General features: G+C 38.8%; 1 protein-coding gene across 1 annotated transcript in view; it reads right to left on the reverse strand.

Moving 5' to 3' along the window:
• LOC109412379 (protein disks lost) overlaps positions 1 to 11,103 on the reverse strand; it is an 842,465-nt gene extending 831,362 nt beyond the window's left edge. Inside the window, exon 1 of the mRNA XM_062851324.1 lies at positions 10,633 to 11,103. Coding sequence (XP_062707308.1) covers positions 10,633 to 10,719 — 87 coding nt within the window. The 5' untranslated portion in view covers positions 10,720 to 11,103. The remainder of the gene's footprint in view (positions 1 to 10,632) is intronic.
• Between the last annotated feature and the right edge of the window lie 15,044 nt (positions 11,104 to 26,147).

Consider the following 26,147-nt stretch of genomic DNA (forward strand, 5'->3'; position numbering starts at 1 on the left):
ATTTGCACAAAGGTGTTTTTTAATGATTTCAACATTATTTATCACTAAATACCAAACTTTATCTATTTTTTTATCATATTCGCTTTCTCAACAAGTTGTCTAAGAAATACTTTCATCAAAACCTGGAAAAATCGATAAAGGCATCCGCACAACATTTTTTTCTGACAGCAAGTTTCTTATTTTTTAAATTTTTCTACGGAACATAAGAACTACCGCACAGTTTCTAAGCTTTTCTGTACACATTTAATTTAAACATTTTTTTTTGTTTAGCTCATTCGATCCTTCAGATACCAGAGCTTGTCATACCATAAAAACAAATGCAGGAAGCAATAATTAAGACATTCGTTTGTTTAACGTTTGTTACTACCTGTGCTGTTGAGAAATTTCAATCAAAAATGTTTGCTTTGAAAAAACCCGTAATGATGGTTCTTGAACAATATTCTTTTCTGACCGAAACGGTAACTTTCACCGTGTATGGAAATAGGATATTTTATTTGTGAGACTTTTTTCTTCTCTAATATGCTTCATTTTTTTTTTTACCACTTTGAGCAATACCAGCAAAGAACCAGGTTCCCGGAACATCCCGGAGCCTGTCCAACGTGACCAAAAATCCAAAAAATGACTAGGGTGCCTGTACCAGTTATCGCACTACCTAAGCAAAACTACTTCTACAAAAATAAGAAGACCGACAAATGTCGTCGATATGTCAAATTATAGATTTGTTTTCATACTTTACAGGAAAAATATAAAATCTGAGCCAAACCCACTTTACTATTTGTTACGGCATGTGTCAATGAGAGGAACCCTGTACCAGTTATGGACATACTTTTTAATTTCGGTTCCACTTCGCAGTATTTACATGCATTCCTTATGGAATTTGCCATAACTGGTACACTATGGCGAAATAGGGTGCAAGGAAGCCGAAATTTTAAGGGAAATGATTTATTTCTATCATAATTTGAGCAAAATGTGAAATTTAAATGAGTTTCTTGATGGTTTGCATCGTTAAAGGTTGAAAATCGACTATGGCGAATTTGAGGTACTTTATCCATAACTGGTACACTGAGCCTACCATCGATCTTGTTTTGCAAAACCATGAAGATTGAAATGTCGCATGCTGAGTTTTAGAAACCCAACGAAAGTGTCCCTTTGCCTGATCAAAAACATACCCCAGTACGTCCCGTATTAAAACAAGAGAATTAACTGGTTCTTTTGGGACGTCGTTGATCATCGACGTCGGTCCAGAAATAACGAAGTTATGATTTTTTCAGTCTGATTCTGAATATGGAAATCGTAAGTTCAGATTATAAATAATAGATTATAAATATAGATAAGCAATAGATTATAAATATGGCAGTGTAAGAGTGCTCATAGAACACTGAGCTGAGAAGCCAGCTTTGTCCCTGCTGAGAAGGCAGACATTACTCCAAAAAGGAGATAAAGAAGAAGCTAAAAGAGACCCTTGGAAGAATTCCTAAAAAAAAATTTGGAGCGATTTTCGAATGAATACTTAAAAGTTTTGTTTTGCAGAACTTTTGAGAGATTTCCTTAAGAATCCTTGGGTTAGTTTATGATTAAATTCTTGGATACATATTTGATTAAATATTTGGAGAAAATTTTCAAAGGATCCATGGTATCCTTGAATAAACCACTAGAAGAGATATCTGAAAATATTTTTGAAGTAATTGTTGCAAATTTACCAGAAAGAAACCTTGGAGAAATTCTTGAGAGAATCATTGATGGAACTCCTGATGGATTCGTTGGAGAAGTTTGTTAAGAATTCCTTAAAGAAATCCGTGATGGACTTTCTGGATGAATTCTGAAAGGAAAATATCTGTTGAATTCCATGGAGGAATCTGTAAGAAATTCTTAGACTATTTTTTAATAAATACTTGAGATTAATCTTGAAGGGATCGTTGGAGAAATTCTTGAAAAAATTTGCGGAGAAACTGCCGAAGGATTCTCTAGAGGAAACTTCTAAAGGATTTTTTGAAGAAAATCGTTACAAAATTTCTTAAAGAATCATTGAAGAAATTGCCGAACTAATCTCTGGAGCATTTCCTGTGAGAATCATCGGAAGCCTTCCTAAAAAAAAACCTTGTAGGAATTACTGAAAAAAAATCTACGAAGGCACTCCAACCGCAATTTCTGAATAAAAAAACACACAATTAGATTTATTTGGAGAAATGCCTTAATGTTTGCCTGGAAGACCACCAGTTTGAATTCGATTAGGAAAACTCGTTGAGAAAACTCTCAGAAAGATCTTTGAAGCAATCCTTACTGAAATCCCTAGACGAACAACAAGAGAAATGTCTTAAAAAATCTCTAGGAGCAATCTCCGGAAATACTCCATGGCCTATACTGCCCCTCTTGGCATGTCAGCCCCATGTTGTTTCTAATGCGAATCATATTTTTGTCTCTCTCGAGCTCATTTAAAATAAATTTGATATTTTTCTCGCCTCATTTCACAGCTCAAAGTGCCACGAAAAGTGTATGCATGAATTGAATACATTTTTTTTAACAATTGGAGTATATCAATGGCTTCCAGAAGTTTATTCGTAAGTTCCGTAAACCGGGGTCAAATTGATCTCCGGGTCAAAATTGATCAGACGTTTTTCGGTTAAATAAAGCATACTATAAATAATTCCCCTACAAATATCGTTTAGTACTCGATTCCTAGAAAGGCAAGACGTTTCTGTCTAGTGGAGACTTCGGATGAGGCATGTAAATCCTATGCACACAACCCCAAAAACCACAATAGATCAAAATATTGGTCGCAGTGGTTATGTCCCGAACAGAGAAAAAAAACCCAATAAAAATGTATTATACACTGCTGATAGCGTGAATGATTGTATTGTATCATTCGCTGTATGATCAACAATAGTCCTGTTCGACGACGACGTAGGTTGAACTTGTTCGAAGTTGCTGCATCCTACTCTTACTCATTTGTCAACAAACGGGAAAGAGCGGGATGGAGCAAGTTCGAGCAAGTTCAACCTACGTCGTTGAACAGGACTATTATAGCCCGAAAGGGTTGTATCATATTTTTCTATTAGGGAGAGGCACCACGTTGCGGTTCAATTACAAACAACATTTTTCATTAGTAATGCAAATCCTCCTAGCATTCCTTGGATTCGGGATTTTACGGCTTTATTTCCCAACCACATTTATGTATTCCGCGAATTTTTAGTTTTTGGATTTCTCCAGTTTCGTACCACCCACCCAACATCCTACTAGGGTGCTGGTGATGAACGGAAAAAGTGCAGAGTTTTATGGAACAAAAAACAGACAAACAGGGAGATCTAATCCTAGATCGAAACAATGGCAATGATATAAAACTATCACCGCTTTTCCCGTGAATAAAAGCCGAAAAACTCAGTTACTTCCCAAACATCCCAAGGATTGCATATATATATATACGTATATATGTATTAGTAATTTCGAACTGATTGACTACCGCCGAAAAGCTGGAATCAAAACAAAACGTACGGGCGAAATACATATGAGCGAAGCTCAGATAGCACCGGCGAAAACAGCTATCCCTGTTGAGAATACAGACGTTCGCTGACGTGTTTTCGAAGCTGAACAGTTGAAATAAAATAACACAAAATGTTAAGATTTTAACACAAACCTAGCATGAAACAATATTGAAATAGGGTATTGGTTCCCTTATTAAGCATGTGGCTCCCATTTTCATCCTACGAAAATTAAACGATTGACGCACCGTTTGTTTTGCTTCTTATTTTTGTAATTTTTTGTTAGAAGTGAGCACGCATGAAAACAAAAAGAATGGGAATCAATCGGTGTGGTAACCGCTTGTTTTCGATTAGGATGAAATTGGGAGCATGAGATTACTGATGGCACACAAACCCTATTATTTCAAAATATACTTTAGCTCTAAGAACATTTTACTTTAACCCTAGTAGGATGTTGGGGTCGATATGACCCAAACAGGCTCGTTGAACGCGCACTACGCCATCGTGGTACGCCTACACGCAGAAAAATGGCGTTTGTTTAAAACAATAAAACGCATGGTTAATTTTCAAACTGAGAATTTACTTATTCCAAAGTTATATTTAATTGTTTTCATTTAGAGTTTATCGATAAAAACAACCGATTACCATCATTTCATATAATGTCAAAAATTTCATTTGTTTCAACAAAATAAAAACCATAAACATGGTCCGAAAGCACTCACACATCTATAAAATGCTTAACCCAACATCGCCACAACGAAGAAGGTGCAGCAAATCCATCACGCCAACTTCCAAGTGCAGCTTTGGCCGTGATGGATAACGCGTAGGTACTCACGACAGCATCCACAAAAAGTTGATCGGTTTCGCCTTTTTTTAGTCGTTCTCCTCCCCATCCGCTCACCCACGGTCTAAAAATAGATTTCCGAGCTGCCGCAGTTGCTGCCGTCACCAGCACAATCACATTCCGGGTTTGTTAGTGGCAAAAGTGCAGTCGTTTGAATCAATCCATTATGTCATGTTCACAGACAAACAGACGTAACTCTTAGAGTAAATTCATCAAAAACTTTTGCCCGGTGTCTTTTTCATGAGCACACTGCCATCTATTGGTATAACCGCGCGTCACTGTCGGCCATGATGGATTTTGATTTGACGTTTGTCTGACACGCACACTACTACACAAATCGCCTGTAATGTTCGTTTGCATCATTCAGCAACGTGTACACTGGCAAACGTCAAAGCGATCGAACACTAGCGCCTCTGGTGGAAGGATAGCGGAAACCAAATGAAATTTAAATTGAACGTTAAAAGCATGAGCCAAGCCGTTTTGAAGAGTGTTACGTCGCACGGTGTGTTAAAACACGATTATTATCGCACTTTCATGAACCTAAAATATTTTTTCGTTATAAGTTAGCCATAGTTGTATATATTAAGATTCTTGAGGTTAAAAAATCTTTCATCGGGGAAAATTAAAATAAATTCGATTTTAGTAGTTTGCCACTTTTCTCATATAATATGGTATTACGAAATCTGATGAACCTAAACTCCGCTAGAAAAAGTCCCTTTTCTAATAGTAAATTTGAATCCATTTAGACAGAAACGGGTGCAAAAGTCTTTACAACGAGTTTAAATTTGTTTGGCGTTCGTTTCATGTGTCCAGCCCACTACAGTCTGCCGAAAGTCATAAATTATAAAAGTCTACATTTCTTCCATATGTCTGGTACATAGATATTTGTAATGAAGGAAAACAAAAACTTACCATTAGTGCGACTCATACATTTGATTCGTACCATTTGCAGCACATACTCTTCATGTGCTAATTTGCCTGAAAATGTTGGTTGGTTTGGTTTTGCCAAACCATGTAACGATACACCTAAACGACGATATCACGACCACGAAAGATGCTTCGATTGCGAAATAATTAAACAAATATGCGTGACTTAATCACGCGTATTTTTAAACATTCATGTTAACTGTAAATTATAATCTAATAAAAGTTGTTTTGAGCTATTTTAGCAATATAGAATACTGATAGCTCTTTGAATATAATAAGAACTTTCAAGTATATTGTGCTTTGATTTTGCAAGGCTCGATGTTTTACACAAGTGAAAACTTATCCTATGAATACTTTTCTTCGCATGTTCGTTACGAATCTGTCAAAGAATGCAAAATCGTAGTGCAATTAAAAGGAACAGTCCTTAACTTTATTTTCTTTTTACTTAGTTTTAGTTATGTTCATGTTGAATATGTTCATTGTTGTTTATGATGAGAACAAATTTAACTAAATTAACAAATAAAATAAAAATTGAAAATGTAGAACAAGATTAAGAAGACATCAATGTTCTGGAAATGTCATGAAATAATAAAAAATACAACAAACAGTAATGTGCAAAGTGAGTCAAGATTGACGCAATTTGAGGTGTCAATACAACTTTTTAAGAACTTTTATTAGTTATTTTATGCTTTATTTCGGAATCATTGGATAGATTTTGATTGCTAAATAGTTATAACACATAAAAGATGGTTGGTAGGTGTCGAGTGTACGGGTGACTTTTTAATTCAGTTCTAATGCATAGTTTCCACTTTGTAAGTACAGTGCAGTTTTTTTTTCAGTTTATGACTAATCGTTTTAATCACTATTCCTTTTTATTTCGTTTTTATCACGCTCTGCAAGGACAAGTGATATTTATCCCCATACTAAATCTGTTGTCAAACTCACTTGGCAAAAAAGAAGGAATTTTACTTGGGAAAAAGAAACTTTATTTTGTGCAGTCATAACATTGAGCCCATTAAAATGCATGAAGTTTTTATCAAGATCAAAGTGTCTTATAAAATGAAACTACAGATAACCTAGACGAACATAGAAAGAAATCACTGCTTGAGACTACTATTATTGAAATTAATCATATTACTTGCAAATTGATATGTTTCCAATATATTTTAGGCTTATACTATAAGATGTCATTCACATTGACATATATTAAGCATGCGTTTCGTCCGATAAGGTAAATTCTTAATAAAAACTTGTGATATTTTGATAAAGATTTCAATATCATTTGTATAATTATCCTTGACCAAATGATTGTTTAATTAAAAAAAATTGTGACATTCAAATTGCTTATCATGACTAGGTAATATCACGCTAACCCGCTGTTTCATCTTACTCCACCCGTTTCAACTTGACCCGGTGTACCTTATTTTAAACTTAATGTTGAATAATGATTTTTGAATGCATTAACATAATATCTGGAGCAACATTTGAAAAGGGCCCAAGAGGTCTTCTGGCTTTCTTCGAAAACGCTCCGTAGGGCATAACAGCAGTCCGCCCACGCAAATGAACACCGTTATCGATGTTTGCTCTATCTGATAACGGTCTTAGTTTTTGTGAATAAGCTGATGGGGGCTCAGGAGCGACGTGTGAAGTCATTGTTTACCAATGCTTGTATGCCCTTTTCAAATGTTGCTCCAGATATGACTACGCCAATCTTATGTATTTTGTGTCTACTTTTTTGTTATTTGAGACTCAACAGCCTTCTTATCCCTAAAGGTACCATTTTATAAGTAACATGGAGATAAGTCTTCGAAAATTTTAAGATTTTGTATGGACGAAAGTCATCAACAGATCAGAGACAGAACTTTTACAAATAAGTCACGCACACTCAGTATAGTCGACCCATCCAAATATCCATGAGGATGTGATTTGACATGCAAAGTATGTGCAACTAGTATGTACCCGCCATTTCAGGCAAATTAGCACATGAAGGGTATGTGTTGCAAATGGTATGAGTCACAGGTGTATGGTGGTTCCTAAAATGTATGAGTCGCACTAATGGGAAGTATTGTTCGTGGAGTTGAAAATCGGAATTTTTGACATGCGAAAATCGATTTTTCTCCTAAACCGTGTGTCGGACGTACGTCGGGCACAGTGCGCTGGATAGAGGACCAGGTCCGCTGTCCAGCGCACTACCACAGACGAATTTATATCTTCGTTTGTGGCACTACGTCCGACGTTACGTTTCACGTAAGGATTTTGAGAAAATTCCATTGTCGGGTGTGGGGAAACTTCGGGTTTCAACCGCGACGACAATATTTGTTTACCTCCATTACAAATATCTATGTACCAGACATATGGAAGGAATGTAGACTTTAATGATTTATGACTTTCGGCAGACTGTAGTGGGCTGGACACATGAAACGAACGCCAAACAAATTTAAGCTCGTTGTAAAGACTTTTGCATTCGTTTCTGTCTAAATGGATTCGAATTTACTATTAGAAAGGGTACTTTTTCTAGCGGAGTTTAGGTTCATCAGATTTGCGTAATACCATATTATATGAGAAAAGTGGTAAACTACTAAAATCGAATATATTTTAATTTTCCCCGATGAAAGATTTTTTGACCTCAAGAATCTTAATATACACAGCTAAGGCAAACTTATAACGAAAGAATATTTTAGGTTCATGAAAGTGCGATAATAATCCTGTTTCAACACACCGTGCGTCGGTTGTATACCATTTCACCGAAAACCATTTCGCGGAATTTTTTTTCGCGGTGTAACATTTCGCGGAATGCACCATTTCGCCGAATACCATTTCGCGGAACGATTTTTCGCGGAATGTACTGTTTCGCGGAATACCATTTCGCGGAATTTAATACTTTGCAAATAATAATGGAATAACACATTATTTTCTCTGCTAAATTTTACAGCTCCATCACCGATTCATGCGCAATCATAATCACTTCAGCTCTACGATTGTACTAATTGATGTTAAATCTGTTACTTTTCTGAACAAAAATTTACCTTCTTTGATTCGTAGGCTGTTCTTGAGAGTTCTGAACGTCAGGTCAAAAGCCATTTGGCCGAATGTCGACCTAAAGACATGCGGCCAAATAGACATTAGGCGCAATGACCAACAAGCCATCGTTGTCACATAAGTTGTACTTTCAAGCGCTTATATTGCTAACTCTTTCAGAGTTTTTGATTTCCCTAAAACAAGTCTGTTCTTTCCAGTAACGTTGTTGTTAGGCAGCTGAATTGTTAAATTTTTCATCATTTACCTTCTGCTCTTCAAAGGCTGTTCATGTGATATGTAATTTTTAATGATCAAATTGATATCTCTATAGGAGATTTGACCTTCTTTTTATAATAGGCTGTTCTTTAAAGTTCACTGTTAAAAATGTTGGCTAGTGACCGAGCTGCTAACTTATCTGAGATTTTTCATTCTGTCAAAAATGGACTGACCTTTAGAGTAACACCACAGACAACAGACGTATCACTTGGAACACGATAAAAATCATCGTCACAAAACATAATCGCCCAATACTAATTACGCTGTGGTGCGCAAACCCACTGAGTAAATGGCGGTAGTTAGTAAACGTCAAACAGGAGTAAAAACGATGCAAGCGCCATGAGCAAGCGATTTGCGAACTACAGAATATTTGAATAATCCGTTAAAAAGGGAAACGATGAGTAGAGTGAGACGCCTGTTTGTCTGTGGTAATACTGCTGGTGAGTTTTTTGGTGGCCAGGCTGCTGAGAGATTTATCCTTCTTTAAAACAAGGGCCGTTAATTCATGTTTCACTGGAGTTATCTATTGGTGGTCTTATTGCTAACTCTGAGGGAGATATGTTCTTTAGATCTTTCGAGTCCCTTTCTTATTGATCTAACATCTATTCAGCCCAATGATTGTTCGGCCCAACGTCCATTCAGTGTAATCTCCTTCGGTCTAATGACCCAGAATCATAATTCAGGAACTGAATCTGCTTATCAGCTTCCACATTTTCACCTTTATCGATTGAAAGCATTGTAATTATACCAAAATGATGCTATTTGTAAACCGTGTGACCGCGTAACCCTTAAGCCAAGTAACACTCCTTAGTGATAACTTTACTAGATTTCTCTTTATTGTTGTAATAGATATTAGAAAAAATCTTATTTTTGTATCACAGGTTTTTCCATCTTTCAAACAAACGCTGTTTTAACAGATATGCTGTTATGTTCAATACGAAACTTTGCCTTCTTCTGGTCAAAACTGTTCTTTCATAAATTGTATGCATTAAGTATAATGCATACCTGCCATACCTGCTAAATTAATATTATCAGAGAATTTCCCTTCTTTCATACATAGGCTGTTCTTTCAAAGTATACTGAGAGACGAACCAGCCAAGGGCTGAAAGTCTCTATAATAAAGATAAATCAATCAATCAATCAATCAAGTATACTGCTACAAAAACGAATTTTTGATATGTATGATAGTATTTCATTTTTCATGTGCTGATTTGAATTTTGAATCTCATAATGATGTTTTCTCTCGATAAATTAAATTGTTTGCTCTTATTGACAATTTTCGGCGAAACGGTGCATTCCGCGAAATGGTTCATTCCGCCAAATGTCATTCCGCGAAATGTTACACCGCGAAAAGGAATTCCGCGAAATGGTTTTCGGCGAAATGTTATACAATCGTGTTACGTCTGTTTGTCTGTGTCATGTTGAAAATACCATATCCCTGTTTGTTTTAACAAACTGTCAAAAAATTCGACAAATGAAAATATTTGTATTATCAAACAATAGAACAGTTCAGTTTAAACTAGAAATCAGTTTGTCGCTATAATAAACTGAAAAACCAGTTGATTTGAACTAGAATTTAATTGTGTTTACAATTTATTTTTCTGCGTGTAGCCTAATATTCTCGGAGGGTTAAACTTAATCAAGAAAATTTCATTTGAATTTTTCGAAAGGTGAACAAACGCAAACGTATTTTTAATAGCGGTTCGAGTTATGCGCTGGATATAGGAGACAGGTATAATTTAGTTCGATCATTTCAAATTCCATACGAAAAATAAGCCATAGTGATGTAATTTTTAGGAGAAAGGCACAACGCGACAAAATGTTAATATGGTATATTTCGATCTCAATCTGCTCAAATAGCTTTTACCGTGTAAGGCACTCACTCGGGTAGACGGAGCTGAACCACAACAAACACGTGTGAGTCTGAGTGTCGCCTTGGTACCGAGCCCGCACATAAACATTACCCCAGATGAAGGCATCCAAAATAAAAAGATAAACACTTTTTCTTGCAATAGTTTCAATTACAGAATTGAACCTATTGCACATGAAACCAAGGTGACAGACTAAAGTAACATAATTGTTCCAACCTACCTCAAAAAGCTGAAGAAACCACTTGGGAAACTCTTCGTCCGATCCGAATTTAGCAGCCAACACTTCCTGCAGGATTTCCTCAGCCATTTTGCACCTTAATTCACACCTTTCAACACTGATTCAAGATTTATTCACTTGGAAGGACCCTTCTGTCCTTTATCACACACTAATTCAGCACAATCGCACTCGCATTCACCTCAAATCACTGCACAATGTGGGGCAACTTTCACTCATTCAACAATTTTATATTTTAAAATTTGTAGCAATTTTCATATATTTTCACTATTTTTCACTTAATTGGCCATCGCCAGAACACACTTGTAGGTGAAAATAATCAAATTTCATTAAATCAACGCGAAATCACTTGTAGAATCGACAAATTCGTAAAAGAAATCATTCCACGGAGGAATGTTTGCGCGATCGCGACGACGGAATAAACACACCGAACGAAACTGAATCGCGAACGGAGACGAGACGCATCCAGCCAGCAGCAAAAACAACCAACTGCGTGTTGAATGACAGCTGATTCCGCGCGCCCTACCCGGGTTGATTGTTTCGGTATGGGTTTCTCCTGATCTCTAGAAGCCGCTCGACGCTCGCTCGCCCACTAACACACAAGGCGGCCCCGTGAGTGCCCGACGAACGATGTGGCGCGATTTGTGTATTTTTTGCCGGCATGCGGTGTGCGTGCTGGTCGGGAACCACGTGGTTAGGGAAACAGGTTTTCGCTGTTGCAGTTGAATGGGTTCGATTGGCAAGCAGATGGTCCAGTAGACATGAATGCGAAAATCAATGGAAGGATTAGCGATTCTTTCTTAAAAATTTACCGGTTTTTCTTTGTTTTTTTTGGTGCTCGATTGGGTTTGCTGCAATGTGCAATATTAAACCAGTACCGTCTGGTTTGAACGACATCTCATGCAAACCAACGGGGTTCATTTTTAGTTTGAACTTCTAGCAACCCTGTGGACGACGAAAAAACACACTGCTGGCAGCCTTTTTTGGTGTTTTGTTTTGATTCTGCGTTCCGTTTCACCCCGTTCCATTAGCAGAATGACGTTTGAACCATTTTTAATTTGAACGATGTGCAGATTAGAGGGGGTCAAATTAAAAAGTGTTCAGATTAGATGCGGTCAATCCAACGGGGGAAGACGGTATACATTCGAACGAACGTCTGGTAAATGATTGCTCAAAAAGCGATCTGTATAGACAAACTCTACCGTAACGTTACAACGTTTTGACGTATTCGTAATCAGATTTTCCATTACAACTCATGAAAACGGTTTTAAAAATATTTTTTCATGTTCGGAATCCTTGTAAAATTTCTGATATGTTTGACCTGAACCAGTTATCGCACTGCCTAAGGAAAACTACTTCTACAAAAAATAAGAAATCTGAGCCAAACCCACTTTTACTATTTACATATTACGGCGTGTGCCAATGAGAGGAACCCTGTATCAGTTATGGACATATTTCTTAATTTCGATTCCACTTCGCACTACCGTCTTCCCCCGTTGGATTGACCGCATCTAATCTGAACACTTTTTAATTTGACCCCCTCTAATCTGCACATCGTTCAAATTAAAAATGGTTCAAACGTCATTCTGCTAATGGAACGGGGTGAAACGGAACGCAGAATCAAAACAAAACACCAAAAAAGGCTGCCAGCAGTGTGTTTTTTCGTCGTCCACAGGGTTGCTAGAAGTTCAAACTAAAAATGAACCCCGTTGGTTTGCATGAGATGTCGTTCAAACCAACGGGGGTAGACGGTATTTACATATATTCCTTATGGGATTTGCCATAACTGGTACACTATGGCGAAATAGGGTGCAAGGAAGCCGAAATTTTAAGGAAAATTATTTATTTCTATCATTATTTGAGCAAAATGTGAAGTTTGAATGAGCGCAATCTTCTTTTAGCAACGTGCTCTTTTGTTCACATATTTTTTCTTGTTGATTTGCATAGTTAAAGGTTGAGAATCAACTATGGCGAATTTGAGGTACTATGGTTTAACCGATATATGTTTTCTTCGGTAAAACAATTACGTCACGCATACCAGGAACCTAAATATTATCGAACTTGCATGAACCTAAAATCTTTTTCCATAGGGTTTCAGCTTATGGGCTTACCTTTCAGAAAAGCCTTTGTTCAAAATATTCTATCGGTAAAAATTGAAATAAATCAAGTTTGTATATTTTCTATCAAATGAGGTATATTCAGAGCATAATTTTGTATATCATCCCGAACTGCAAACAACGAGGCATCGTGCGTGACCTGTCACATAACCGATGGTCTCTTCTTAGTTTTATAAACATTCTATACACTTGTCATTTCTCCGGCATCTGTGTTATATGATAAGCCCAAGAGGGTCTGCCGTGGTTAATTAGCTCATTTTTTTTCTATTTTGTGGGCTTCGTGGTCATGCGGTTAGTGGTGGTAAACGTTTAGGTGTATATGTAGTAAGTCATGGAGTGAGACTCTGAAAAAAACTTTTCGTGAAACGAAAAATTCTTAATTAGCTTCTGTGTGTTGTCGGTTATATGATGATAGTAATATTCAGTCTGTTCAGCGTCTGGCTGAAGACTTTGTGAATTGCCACATTTTTGATAATATTTTAAGTAACATGAACATTCGCCGGTGCGATTTCCACACCAGTCATCTTCTATACCCCTACCGCAATTTCGCAGCTGATGGAAAAGACTTTATTTACGTGGTTCAGCTTAAGCCTAGCTTTAGCTTAAGTTATGTCATTGTCCTGCTAACAATTAGGTGGAAAACAACTGTTGAACGAGGGCAGCAATGTGTGTGTGTGTGTGGTGAGGCACACAGTATACCAGAAGACGAGGCACGCTATTTAACAATGTAAACTTCAATTTTGGATGTCAACTTGTGACGTCATCCTTATCGCCCTTTTACTTGGATGAAAGTGATGAGGGCAATCGATCGTTCAAAAAGTCATTTTTGAACATATTATTTTCAAAAACCCGTATTTTAGGAAAAAAATGAAGTTGATTTATGAAAATTTCACTGCAACGTCAGAAAATATAGGATCCAATTTTCATCCAGTGTACCTTATTGTAAGCAAGTTGGTGGGCATCACTTGGTAACGCATTGTAATATATAGTAACGCGTGTAACATGACTTGTTCGCTTACAGTAAAGTTTTTACAGTAGCCAACATTTGAAATTCATACACAAAACTGAAGTTGACAATTATAGACAATTGTCTATTCATTGGCATATGTTTGTAACGGATTACGCGTAACACACTATGTGTTACGGGTGGGATGTCATATCATAAATTACTAATATACGGAAATTTAAGTAAGTGATGTGGTCGAAATTTGAATAATTGTAATCACGTGATTTGGACCACAACCATCGTCAAAGTTGAAGTACTTATTTGGATGCCCACAGTTTTCACTCCGTATTGACCATAATGAAGCACCAGTGCAACAGAAAAAAAGACGGTAATTCGTTCCATTCTATGTTCAGTTCTAAGTTTTTAATAAACAATCAATATTGTATGACGCGTTTACCAAAAGAGACGAACCAGCCAAGGGCTGAAAGTCTCTCAAATAAAGATAAATCAATCAATCAATGCGTTACCAAGTGATGCCCACCAACTTGCTTACAATAAGGTACACTGGATGAAAATTGGATCCTATATTTTCTGACGCTGCAGTGAAATTTTCATAAAGCTATTTCAATTTTTCAACTAAAATACGGATTTCTTCAATAGTATTTTTTTCACATAACTTATTACAATTCAAAATATGCAATTTCTATTAATTTGAAATTTTGACCAGAGATTGTCAATATAAACTGATGAAGAAGTGATGCAATTTTCAGTCAAAAATATTGATAATTGCCAAAATTACAAAAGATTGAACTTGACGGATTTTGGGAGGAAAATTCGGCTCGGTTTTTTTTTTTGCTACTGAGTACTTGGAGATCTTGCAGGCGATATGCTAAGCTCATGTATCTGAGAGCTGGCGCGGGCTGCATCAGACGTACTCATACTAGGAAGGACGCCAAGCGAAAGTGCTTTATCTACACATTTTTGGCGGAGGAAGTCCTTGCACTAGCGTGTGCAGGGATCTTGCGTAGGGGGGGGGGGGGGGGGGGGGGTTTAGGTCACTACAATGATGGTGTAATATATGATCATGGTGCGAAATAGAATCAAGGTGTTACACACAATATGAATTCCCAATATGGGGTTTCAACATGCTGTGGCCATATTTATTAAAAAGCTTTTATAAATTGACCAGTTGATTATTATCGAGCCCTGAAGAAAGTCCGATCGTCGGCGAAGATAAGAAACAATCAACGCAAAAACCAATGACTGCCTAAGCCAAAATTCGAAATTGTAAATCGCCAAGTACTTTACATTGGTATTCTGGAGGATGCTTTGATAAACGTATCGTATAACTGGCAGTTTGAGTGTTCGACTCTTTGGATGCACTGAATGTTGAATTTTTTGGCTAAGCAGTCAACAAACTCTTTCAATAAATCATTTGATTAGTTCAACAGACACAGAACGACCACAGATTTTTCCTTTGAAGATGACAAGAAACATTGCCGAAACGTAAAGAAACACATACCAGGAACCTAAGTGTTATCAAACTTGCATGAACCTAAACTCTTTTTTGGCATTTCACACCGTCTTCTGCCAGACGCTGAACAGACTGAATACCATATAACCACCATATAACAGACAATACACAGAAGCTAGTTAGGAATTTTTCGTTTCACGAAAAGCTTCTTCAGAGTCTTACTCCATTACTTACTACATATACACCTAAACGTTTAACTCCACTAACCGCATGACCACGAAGCCCACAAAATAGAAAAAAAAATGAGCTAAATAACCACGGCAGACCCCCTTGGGCTTATCATATAACACAGATGCCGGAGAAATGACAAGTGAATAGAATGTTTATAAAACTAAGACGAGACCATCGGGTATGTGACAAGTCACGCACGATGCCTTGCTGTTTGCAGTTCGGAATGATCAACAAAATTATGCTCTAAATATACATACCTCATTTGATAGAAAATCTTCAAACTTGATTTATTTCAATTTTTACCGATAGAATATTTTGAACAAAGGCTTTTCTGAAAGGTGAGACCATAATCTGAAACCCTATGGAAAAAGATTTTAGGTTCATGCAAGTTCGATAATATTTAGGTTCCTGGTATGCGTGATTACATTATACCTCTTGAGGATAGTTTTTTTTTATAATTACTTCTTATGGCTAACCTTCCACAAAAATAAAATAATCACAAATAAGGCCGGAACAAATCTCATTTTCTTCTTATGTCACAATACTCGTTGGCTCGCTAAGGGGGAGGACAATAAATAATAAATGTATGTGACGAAGAAATACCCAAACAATTTGGCAAAATCTATAAACTCATCGGATTTGTTAAGAAATTTTCTGTGCAACTCTAATTTCACCTTGAAATTTTAGAATTTCTTGAATAATTTATTGTTGTCCCCCCTCAAAATGTTGAATATCGACCAAAATTTTCCGAGGGGGCGGTGACATAAGAGAAAATCGAAATTTGTGTCAGCCTAATAAACCGGTAAAATCAAGAAATTCATCCCACTAGTAAATGGATGGCCATTCGACAAAAAAAAATAATTTTGAGAGTCGGTTTTTCAAAAACAATAATTTATGAACCGGTTAATTAATTTTGCTGTCCAGCTTGATAATTGTTAATTTATAATTTATTTTGATGAACGATTAAACATAGGACCAAAATAAGTGATAAGGAAAGCCGGTTCACTTATCCCATAAACTTTTGAAAAGAATAAAAAAATTCCGCCTGTGCAGTGTCAATGTAGAAGACATTATTATTTTAAAGAATGTCAGATCAACAAAACTAAATGAATTTGCAAACTGGCTAAAACCAACCTAGTTATGAAACGCGTTTCACCGCGGTTAAAATAAATTATCAGGGGGATTCCCTTAACAGCTTTCCCGGGCAGCTGACTAGACTGATAAGAGCAACGATGGACGGTGTGCAGAACAGCGTAAGGATTTCGGGTGAACTATCCAGTTCATTCGAATCTCGACGGGGACTACGACAAGGTGATGGACTTTCCTGCCTACTATTCAACATCGCCCTGGAAGGTGTTATGCGACGAGCCGGGCTCAACAGCCGGGGTACGATCTTCACGAAATCCAGCCAATTTGTATGTTTTGCGGATGACATGTATATTATTGCTAGGACATTTGGAACGGTGGCAGAACAGTACACCCGCCTGAAACGTGAAGCAGCAAAGGTCGGACTGGTGGTGAATGCGGCTAAGACAAAGTACATGCTGGTAGGTAGGTGGGACTGAGCGAGACAGGACAAGCCTTGGCAGCAATGTTACGATAGACGGGGATACTTTCGAGGTGGTAGAAGAATTCGTCTACCTCGGTTCCTTGCTAACGGCTGACAATAACGTGAGCCGTGAAATACGAAGGCGCATCATCAGTGGAAGTCGTGCCTATTATGGGCTCCAGAAGAAACTGCGGTCAAAAAAGATTCACCCCCGCACCAAATGTACCATGTACAAGACGTTAATAAGACCGGTGGTTCTCTACGGGCACGAGACGTGGACGATGCTCGAGGAGGACATGCAAGCACTCGGAGTTTTTGAGCGACGGGTGCTAAGGACGATCTTCGGCGGCGTGCAGGAGAACGGTGTGTGGCGGAGAAGGATGAACCACGAGCTCGCTGCACTTTATGGCGAACCCAGCATCCAGAAGGTAGCCAAAGCCGGAAGGATACGGTGGGCAGGGCATGTTGCAAGAATGCCGGACAACAACCCTGCAAAGTTGGTGTTTGCTAACCATCCGGTTGATACAAGAAGGCGTGGAGCGCAGAGAGCACGATGGGCGGACCAGGTCTGGCGAGTGTTGGGCGTGACCGACGTTGGAGAGCTGCAGCTGCAAATCGAGTATTATGGCGGCAAATTGTTGATTCAGTATTATCATGAATTTGATGTAAACTAAATAAATGAAATGAAATGGGATTCACTTAACAGCGTAAACTGATTAAACTGATTGAACGTCACGACCACCAAGGCTATCTTTGATTATTTCATTCACAAAATCATGAAACATTTCACATAAGCAGAAAATCATGGCTTGCGCAGCAATTTAATTTGTTTAGTGAGTACCCCTATTGTTCAGTTTGAAAAACTTTGAAGTTCTCCTATATGAAGTTATACTTTTGCACCAACTAAACCAATTTCGCATTTACCAGTACTTATTAATTTATTTTTTTTTCCAAGCATTAGAGTAAGGTGGGGCAAAAGTTCGACCCTAGTTGAAAATTAAATCTGTTTCAAAAAATCGCAGCAGATAAAAATAAATAAATACCGTGTGGTGATTCTACCATCCATGAGCTAAAATTTTGCTGAACAAAGTTACGCCAAATGTCTTTTCAATTTTGAGTTACAACACTTTTTAAATGTGTGTGTTTTATTCGAACTCTTGCCCCACCACTGGGGCAAAAGCTCGAATCTAGTGTTTGTGGAATTTCGCTAACCGTAGCACACTATTTTGACACTTTAGTAATAGGAATACCTGCAACCACTTAATATTTGATGTTAGAACTGGAATACACTTTAAAATTCGATCTGGATTTTATCCAAATCAGGGTTGAATTTACCACACCAAAAATTAGTAGTTTTCCGCCAAATTCAGATAAAGCAACATTTTTTTTCAACTTCAATCGAATTTTCTCACTAATTCCATCACTCTTAGAGATAATATGAACATTTTGCAGAATTTGAGGTATATACCTAAAGTTGCCACATGACTCGAACTTTTGCCCCACAATTCGAACTTTTGCCCCACTATGTGTAAAATATAATTTCCAAATATTTTTTGCAAAAAGTTATACATGCTAAAGCATCTTCAAAATATACCTAGTTACGCCCCGAAATAAAATATCGAATTCGATTTCAATACAATTCCATTCCATGCGTTGGAAGGACCATCGCTTGTTACAATTTTTTGATCAAAAACCAACATTTTATCATAACTTTTCGAAATATTGATCAATTTTCATAATTTTTGGAGTGATGGACTCTTTTACAAAAAGGGTTCGAACAACCTTGACACCCGAAAGATATAATTTGAATTGAGCTCAAAAACTCCAAAAGAAACTCTTGCCCCACTCGAACTTTTACCCCACTTTACTCTACTAAAATTCATGAACACAAAAAAATGTTGAATTAATACTAAAAAAAATATTGTAAAGACATATTTTTCGAATAGCTACCGGTAAAGTAAACCGGAGCATAGAGTTATTGGTTAATGCTTGTGGAAGTGGCGAAAATTAGGATCTATCTGAATCAGGCAAAATATTCGCTAGAGAAACAAAAGCAAGTAATTACTCATTTGGGATAAAAAAAATTGCCAGAAGTGTGTAATGCAAACAATTGCAAAACCTGAAACATTTAACATGGCTAATAAGTTCAAGTATGTTGTATCTTTTTCATTTTAGATATGTGGGTTTAAAATTTTGATTAAAGCAACTACCTTCTATTTATTGGCGTAACGTCCCAGCTAGAACAAAATCTGCTCATCAGCTTCTATTAAAATTCTTTAAAGACTTCCGTAGTTATTTACTGAAAACTTTTTATGCCGATTTACTTTTTTTGGCGTTTGACACATTTCATGCGTTACGTATTTCGCGAATATCAAACTTTTGCTTCCAATAACAGTTATGTTGATAAATTCATGCCAACCAACTTATCAAAAGATCAGATTTGAACATTAGGGTTATTTCATGCTTTCTAATTTGAAATTGGTCCTTTTTACTTCGAGAAAATCAAGAAACAGTGCACAAACGAACACCATCGCAATTGAAATTTTGAATACGAAAATATTCTTTAACGGTCATAAATCGAACACAGACATCATCAACGTACTCTTACTGAATAACTGCGCGCATAATACCCGTCTAGAAGATTCTAACAAAAATATAACATAATTATAACAAACCATGATATGTATAACTCAATTATATCATATTATGTTATAAATGTTGTTCAATAACTCATTGTGAAATAATTTAGTTTTGATCCTTTGACATTCAGAACTTCATTTTACACAATTGTATCAAAATATGATAGAAACTAGTTTTCTTGAAGCTAAAATGTATATCATATTGTGTTATAATTTTGTTCTGATTATATCAAAATAGGTTATTATTTTGATTAGACTGGTGTACTTTTTGTTACTGTTTTGGTTATTTTAACATCATCCTGCATCTAGTTTTTAACAAAATAAGTTATAGAAAAATTTCATATCATCATGACACAATATGTTATAAACTCGATATATTTTTCTAGTCGGAGCTATTTATGTCTTGTCTTAAAATAATTCTCACACATAAAAATGCTAACATTCTACAACAAACATCGGCTCTGTTATGTGCTATGGTAGCTGAGCCGATACAAATTAATAGAAACTTCTTCAATGCAGAATTTGAGAAAATATTGGACATAATTTAGGTATAAAGATGTTTTCCCATTGACCTCTCGTATGAGTTACTTGCATGGCTCCGTAAAGCTTCATGACGACTGAGCCTTGAAAACAAAAAGTTGAATGATAAAAAGATAAGAAATGGAAGCAATATATTCGTAATAATTTGAAGGTATACATGTATCTCCTTTTATTCGCAAAATAAGTAAAGCAATACGCTAACTATAAGCTGGAGGTCAAATGTCATTCAACATAAGGTCTTTCTAGTTGTTTCTTTGCCGAAAAACATATGTTGCGCAAGTTTGTGCAAAATAACCCCTAGGTTTTCTGAAAGCTGACAAAAAAATCTTCAAAATGAATATAGCGTTAAATGTGTACAAATGTGTGCTCATATTTGAAATCTTAGAGGAAGTTTGTTTTTGTTTTTCCATACATTTTATATGGGAGCTTAAATTTCAAGTATGATGGACACCCACTTCAAAGTTCTGGAAAAAAATCAATTTTCGTTCAATCATCACCAAATTTTGAAAATAGACTATTCAAATGTCGAGAAAATATGAAAAAATAAAAATTGAATCAAAATACATAAGTTGATTTTTCGACTTTTTTCCGGCCTCGCATCACTGTGCAACGCCCGTTCAGTTTCAAACAGGGTTCTGCTCGCGTTGTAACGTCACGAAAATGCACATCGCGTTAGAGTCAGAATAACCAGCCAAATTTAACGGAATTTGTGAACACATTATTGCATTATCTTCACTGCTTCAAGTGGAACTTAATTCTATTGATAATACGTTTTGTGATAAATGACTCGGAGGGTCAAGTTATTTTTATCAGCAGTATGAATACTCCTTCATGAAGGTTAATGACACCGGCACCCATCTTCGGCTTAGTACCACCCATATTCTTCTAATTTTGTCCCAAAGACTAGACCGCTGAGATACATTACTTCGCATCGCCAGATATTTAGATATTTCAGCATAGAACTCATCACGCCGTCGAGATAAACATTTCTTCAATAATCTATGCAATGTCATCAATTCAAGTAAAAATGCTTTAAGATGTGTGTGAGAATTGATGGAACCAAAGGCACACCAGTGGATCTGCATACCATTTAGGACCCTAAGATCAACTTCTGGGATCTTAGAGACAAATAACTTAACAGTGATAAAAAAAATCTGAATTACTTAGAAAGTTGGTATCTCTGGCAAAGTTGTTTGAAAAGTCAAAAACTTACAGCTGATTCACCATTGGACGTGAAATTTCACCACCTGGCGACGCTAAGTAAAAGTTTATAATAGTTTGCAAATGATTAGAATTTCTCAAAAAGTTTCCTACAAGTTTTGACTAGTTGTGAAACTAGCAGTCAAAATTTGAAAATTTTTGGGCACTTTTCAAAAAGTTACATTTTTTCTGAATAAATACAATGTGCATGATTTTTCAAAATTTCAACTACCACTAGGCAAGTAGAAGCTTAAACGACTTTTAAACTGAAGATCCTTGACAAGTAAACAACTTTCTAAGTAGTCAGGGTCCTGAGATAAATGAGTCGGTGATTCTTATGATATCAAAGACAGACGTAACACTGACATAATTTCCATCCCATATATTTCAAGATCCTTACTAGTTAGACAGTTGGTATCCTCGACAAAGTCAAGAACTTTTAATTGATGGGCCGTATGATTTCAAATCCTTCCACTAGAAGACGCTAGAGGGCATTTTTAGTTTCGTTAATCTCAGGATCCTGAAAAATAATTGTTGCTTTGGTAAAGTTTTTTGGTAGATCAAGAACTTTCAGTTTAATAGCCGTTTGATTTTAATTTCTGCCGCACCGTGACGCAAGTTGCAAATTTTCAAAAGCATAACAATTTTATTAATTATCTTGAAAACATTCAACAAGCCGTAATTCTGTAAAAAAAAAATATCAAAAATTCTTAAATTTTGACTGATAGTTCCTCAGCTTGTTATCTGTAATTGCAACAAATTTGAACTTGATTGGTTAGCTCTACCCAAAGATGGATCGCTCAAAGTGAAATACATCTTTTCTGAATCTGAATGCCGTTCTATTAACTTTTATATCTTGGGACCAAGTGAATCAACTTAAATCAATGTTTGAACATTTATGACTAATATATTGGTCTTTGATTACCATTTCATTCGAATACAATATGTCCAAACCCAAAGTGACCTTAGGGAAGATCGCGTAACCAACCCCGGTGGGAACTTTGGTCATAGGCTGACAGGGAAGGGGGGGAGGGTGTTGCTTCGGCAAACCTGAGCGTCTGCTCACCAGGAGGAGCGGCTCCCAACGGCGTCTGATCCCAATGTTAGGGGCGGCTTCTACGTCCAAGTGCCAGGGAAGGTCTCTAAGCTCAACTGTGCACTATGGTCCTCCGGAAAGTAGGGGGTTGGTGTCAGGCCCTACGAGCTAGCCGTAAAAAAACATTCTAACGGAAAATCAGCAACAGAATAATACTAACCGAGACCAACAGCAACGACCCCAGCGAACAAAAAGGACTTGCGATTGGAAACTCGGTACTCGCCTATCTACTGAAGGACCGCTGGTTCGACATCGTAGCGCTGCAGGAGGTGTGTTGGACAGGATCCATGGTGCGAACGTTTAGAGGTAATCATACCATCTACCAGAGCTGCGGCAACACACGCGAGCTGGGAACAGCTTTCATCGTGATGGGTGATATGCAGAGGCGCGTGATCGGTTGGTGGCCGATCGACGAAAGAATGTGCAGGTTAAGGATCATGGGCCGATTCTTCAACATCAGCATAATAAACGCGCACCTCCCACACTCCGGAAGCACTGATGTTGACAAGGACGCATTTTTCGCGCAGCTCGAACGCGAGTACGATTGCTGCCCAAGCCACGACGTCAAGATCATCATAGGAGATTTGAACGCTCAGGTAGGCCAGGAGGAGGAATTCAGACCGACGATTGGTAAGTTCTGCGCCCACCAGCAGACGAACGAAAACGACCTTCGACTCACTGATTTCGCCGCCTTTAAAAATATGGCCATACATAGCACCTTTTTCCAACGCAGCCTCCCTTATCGTTACACCTGGAGATCACCACAGCAGACGGAATCTCAAATCGACCTCGTTCTGATTGATCCCAAGCAACACACATGTTATATAAAAGCCACGACAGCGCAAGTTTTGGTTGTATAGAAGCTTATTTTACGTTATTTCAACACAATGTTAGAATTACGTAAAATAAACTTCTATACAACCAAAACTTGCGATGTCAAAACTCTATTATAACATGTGTGTTGCTTGGGATGAACGGCACTTCTTCGACATTATCGACGTCAGGACCTATCGTGGCACCAACATCGACTATGACCACTATCTGGTGATGGTCAAACTGCGCCCAAAACTCTCCGTCATCAACAATGTACGGTACCGGCGACCGCCATGGTACAAACTAGAGCGACTGAAGCATGGCCAAGACGAGAGGTGTGATGGCTCCTACAGAGCAATCTCCAGAGATGTTGGAGGGGATCATTGGAGGACTTTTTCCGCGTCATGATCCTAGTCCTTGGCCTCCTTTCGTAGGACAGCCGGGGACTGGGGCTGGCGATGAGGAGAGGATCACCGATGTGGAACTTGCGGGGATAGCTAAGTCCCTTAGCGTAGGTAAGGCCCCAGGTCCGGACGGAGTTCCGAACCTGGCCTTAAAAGTAGCTATTGCAGAGGCTCTCGAGATGTTCAGGTCTGCTATGCAAAAATGCCTGGACGATGGAGTTTTCCCAGAAGCTTGGAAGAGGCAGAGCCTGGTACTATTGCTAAAGGCGGGGAAACCACCCGGAGACCCGTCGGCATATAGACCAATATGCTTGATTGACACGGCGGGGAAGGTGCTCGAAAAGATCATCCTCAATAGAATGTTGCGGTTCACCGAGGGCGAAAATGGTCTTTCGAGTAACCAGTACGGCTTCCGGAAGGGGAGGTCCACCGTAGACGCTATCTTGTCGGTTACAAAAACCGCCGAGAAAGCACTCGAGCATAAGAGGAGGGGAATTTGCTTTTGCGCGGTAGTGACTCTGGATGTAAGGAATGCGTTTAATAGCGCCAGCTGGTCTGCTATTGCCGATGCGCTCTTGCGTCTGGGGATACCGGAGTACCTGTACAAGATTCTCGGAAGTTACTTTCAGAATCGTGTACTAGTCTACGACACGGAGGTGGGTCGGAAGTGCTTTCACATAACCTCAGGAGTCCCGCAAGGTTCCATCCTGGGTCCGGTGTTATGGAATGTCATGTACGACGAGGTGTTGAGGTTAGAGTATCCAGTGGGAGTGGTGATTGTCGGATTTGCCGACGACATTACGCTCGAAGTCTACGGTGAAACGATCGAGGAGGTAAAGTTGACTACCAACCACTCGATCAAGGTTGTGGAGTCGTGGATGCGGTCCAGGAAACTGGAGCTGGCTCACCACAAGACAGAGGTGACGGTTGTTAACAACCTGAAGTCGGAGCAGCAGACGGAGATCAGTGTAGGAGACTGTACTATCCTGTCAAAGCGCTCCGTCAAACACTTGGGCGTGATGATCGACGATAAGCTTACCTTCGGTAGCCACGTCGATTATGCCTGTAAAAGAGCCTCCACAGCTATTGCGGCACTGTCCCGGATGATGTCCAAAAGCTCTGCGGTGTACGCCAGTAAGCGCAAGCTTCTGGCTAGTGTTAGAGACGAACCAGCCAAGGGCTGAAAGTCTCTCTAATAAAGACAAATCAATCAATCAATTCTGGCTAGTGTTGCTACATCCATACTTAGGTATGGCGGCCCGGCGTGGGGCACCGCGCTAAGTACTAAATGCTACCGACGGAAGCTGGAAAGTACTTACAGGCTTATGTGCCTGAGGGTTGCAAGCGCGTACCGTACCGTGTCACACGACGATCTCTGCGTCATTACTGGTATGGTGCCTATCAGCATTCTTATCAGTGAGGACATGGAGTGCTTCGAAATGCGCGGCACAAGAGGCATACGCAGGACTGTCAGGATGGCCTCTATGGTCAAATGGCAGCGCGCGTGGGACAGTTCCACCAAAGGAAGGTGGACCTATAGGTTGATACCGAGGGTAGATAGTTGGATTAATAGGCGCCATGGGGAAGTCACATTCCACCTGACACAGGTCCTTACAGGTCATGGTTGCTTCCGACAGTATCTACACCGTTTCGGGCATGCGGATTCTCCCGAATGCCCAGTGTGCAATGGTTTAGAGGAAACGGCGGAACACGTTTTGTTCGTGTGCCCGCGTTTTCGCACAATGCGTGACCGCATGCTTGCCACATGCGGAGAGGACACAACTCCGGACAACTTGGTCCAGAGGATGTGTAAAGATGAGTTTGGCTGGAACGCCGTTTCAACGGCTATTACCCACATCGTCTGGGAGCTACAGAGGAGGTGGCGCGTGGACTCGGAGAATGGCTAGTCCAGATGCAGTACAAGAGGTGGTCGAGGGATTCGGAGTCGGCTTCGTAGGTCATACCGGTGCCCTGCGGTCGAGATCGACCCTTACAGCGATTAAGTGGCCGCGGAGAGGAAGTCCCGGTAGCGGTGCTGTCGTGGCGTCGGTCTACTGGGTTGGAGACCCTGCCGTCAGCAACCTACGGATGCATCTGATAGGGCCTGAAGGGTAGTGATACCCTTCCTTTGCGGGCAGGTCAGATCGGGTTGCATGTGGGCATCAGTTCTTGATGTCCGCTCAGCAGTAGGGCGCGGGCGGGGTTGACTCTGCCCGCCTTCCGATGACAAAGGGAGTGGCGAGGACCACTCGGGAAACTAGCTAAGCGCCAGCATGCTACCGTGATGGACTCTCCAAAGCGAGTCATCGATGTTCGTTGCTGCAGACTACGCAGCTAACCTTGTGGGTGCGATGTGCACTAGCCCCTCTCTGAAGCAATACCTTCTTGGTGGTTCCGGAGAGACGTAGGGTTTGGCGACCATAGGAATGGTTTAGTGGGTACGAGGAGAGAGTAGTCCTGGATTTTACTTTTGTTGTAGAAGACGGCCTGT

This window comes from Aedes albopictus, chromosome 2 (assembly GCF_035046485.1).
Source record: "Aedes albopictus strain Foshan chromosome 2, AalbF5, whole genome shotgun sequence".
In the NCBI taxonomy this organism is placed as follows: domain Eukaryota; kingdom Metazoa; phylum Arthropoda; class Insecta; order Diptera; family Culicidae; genus Aedes; species Aedes albopictus.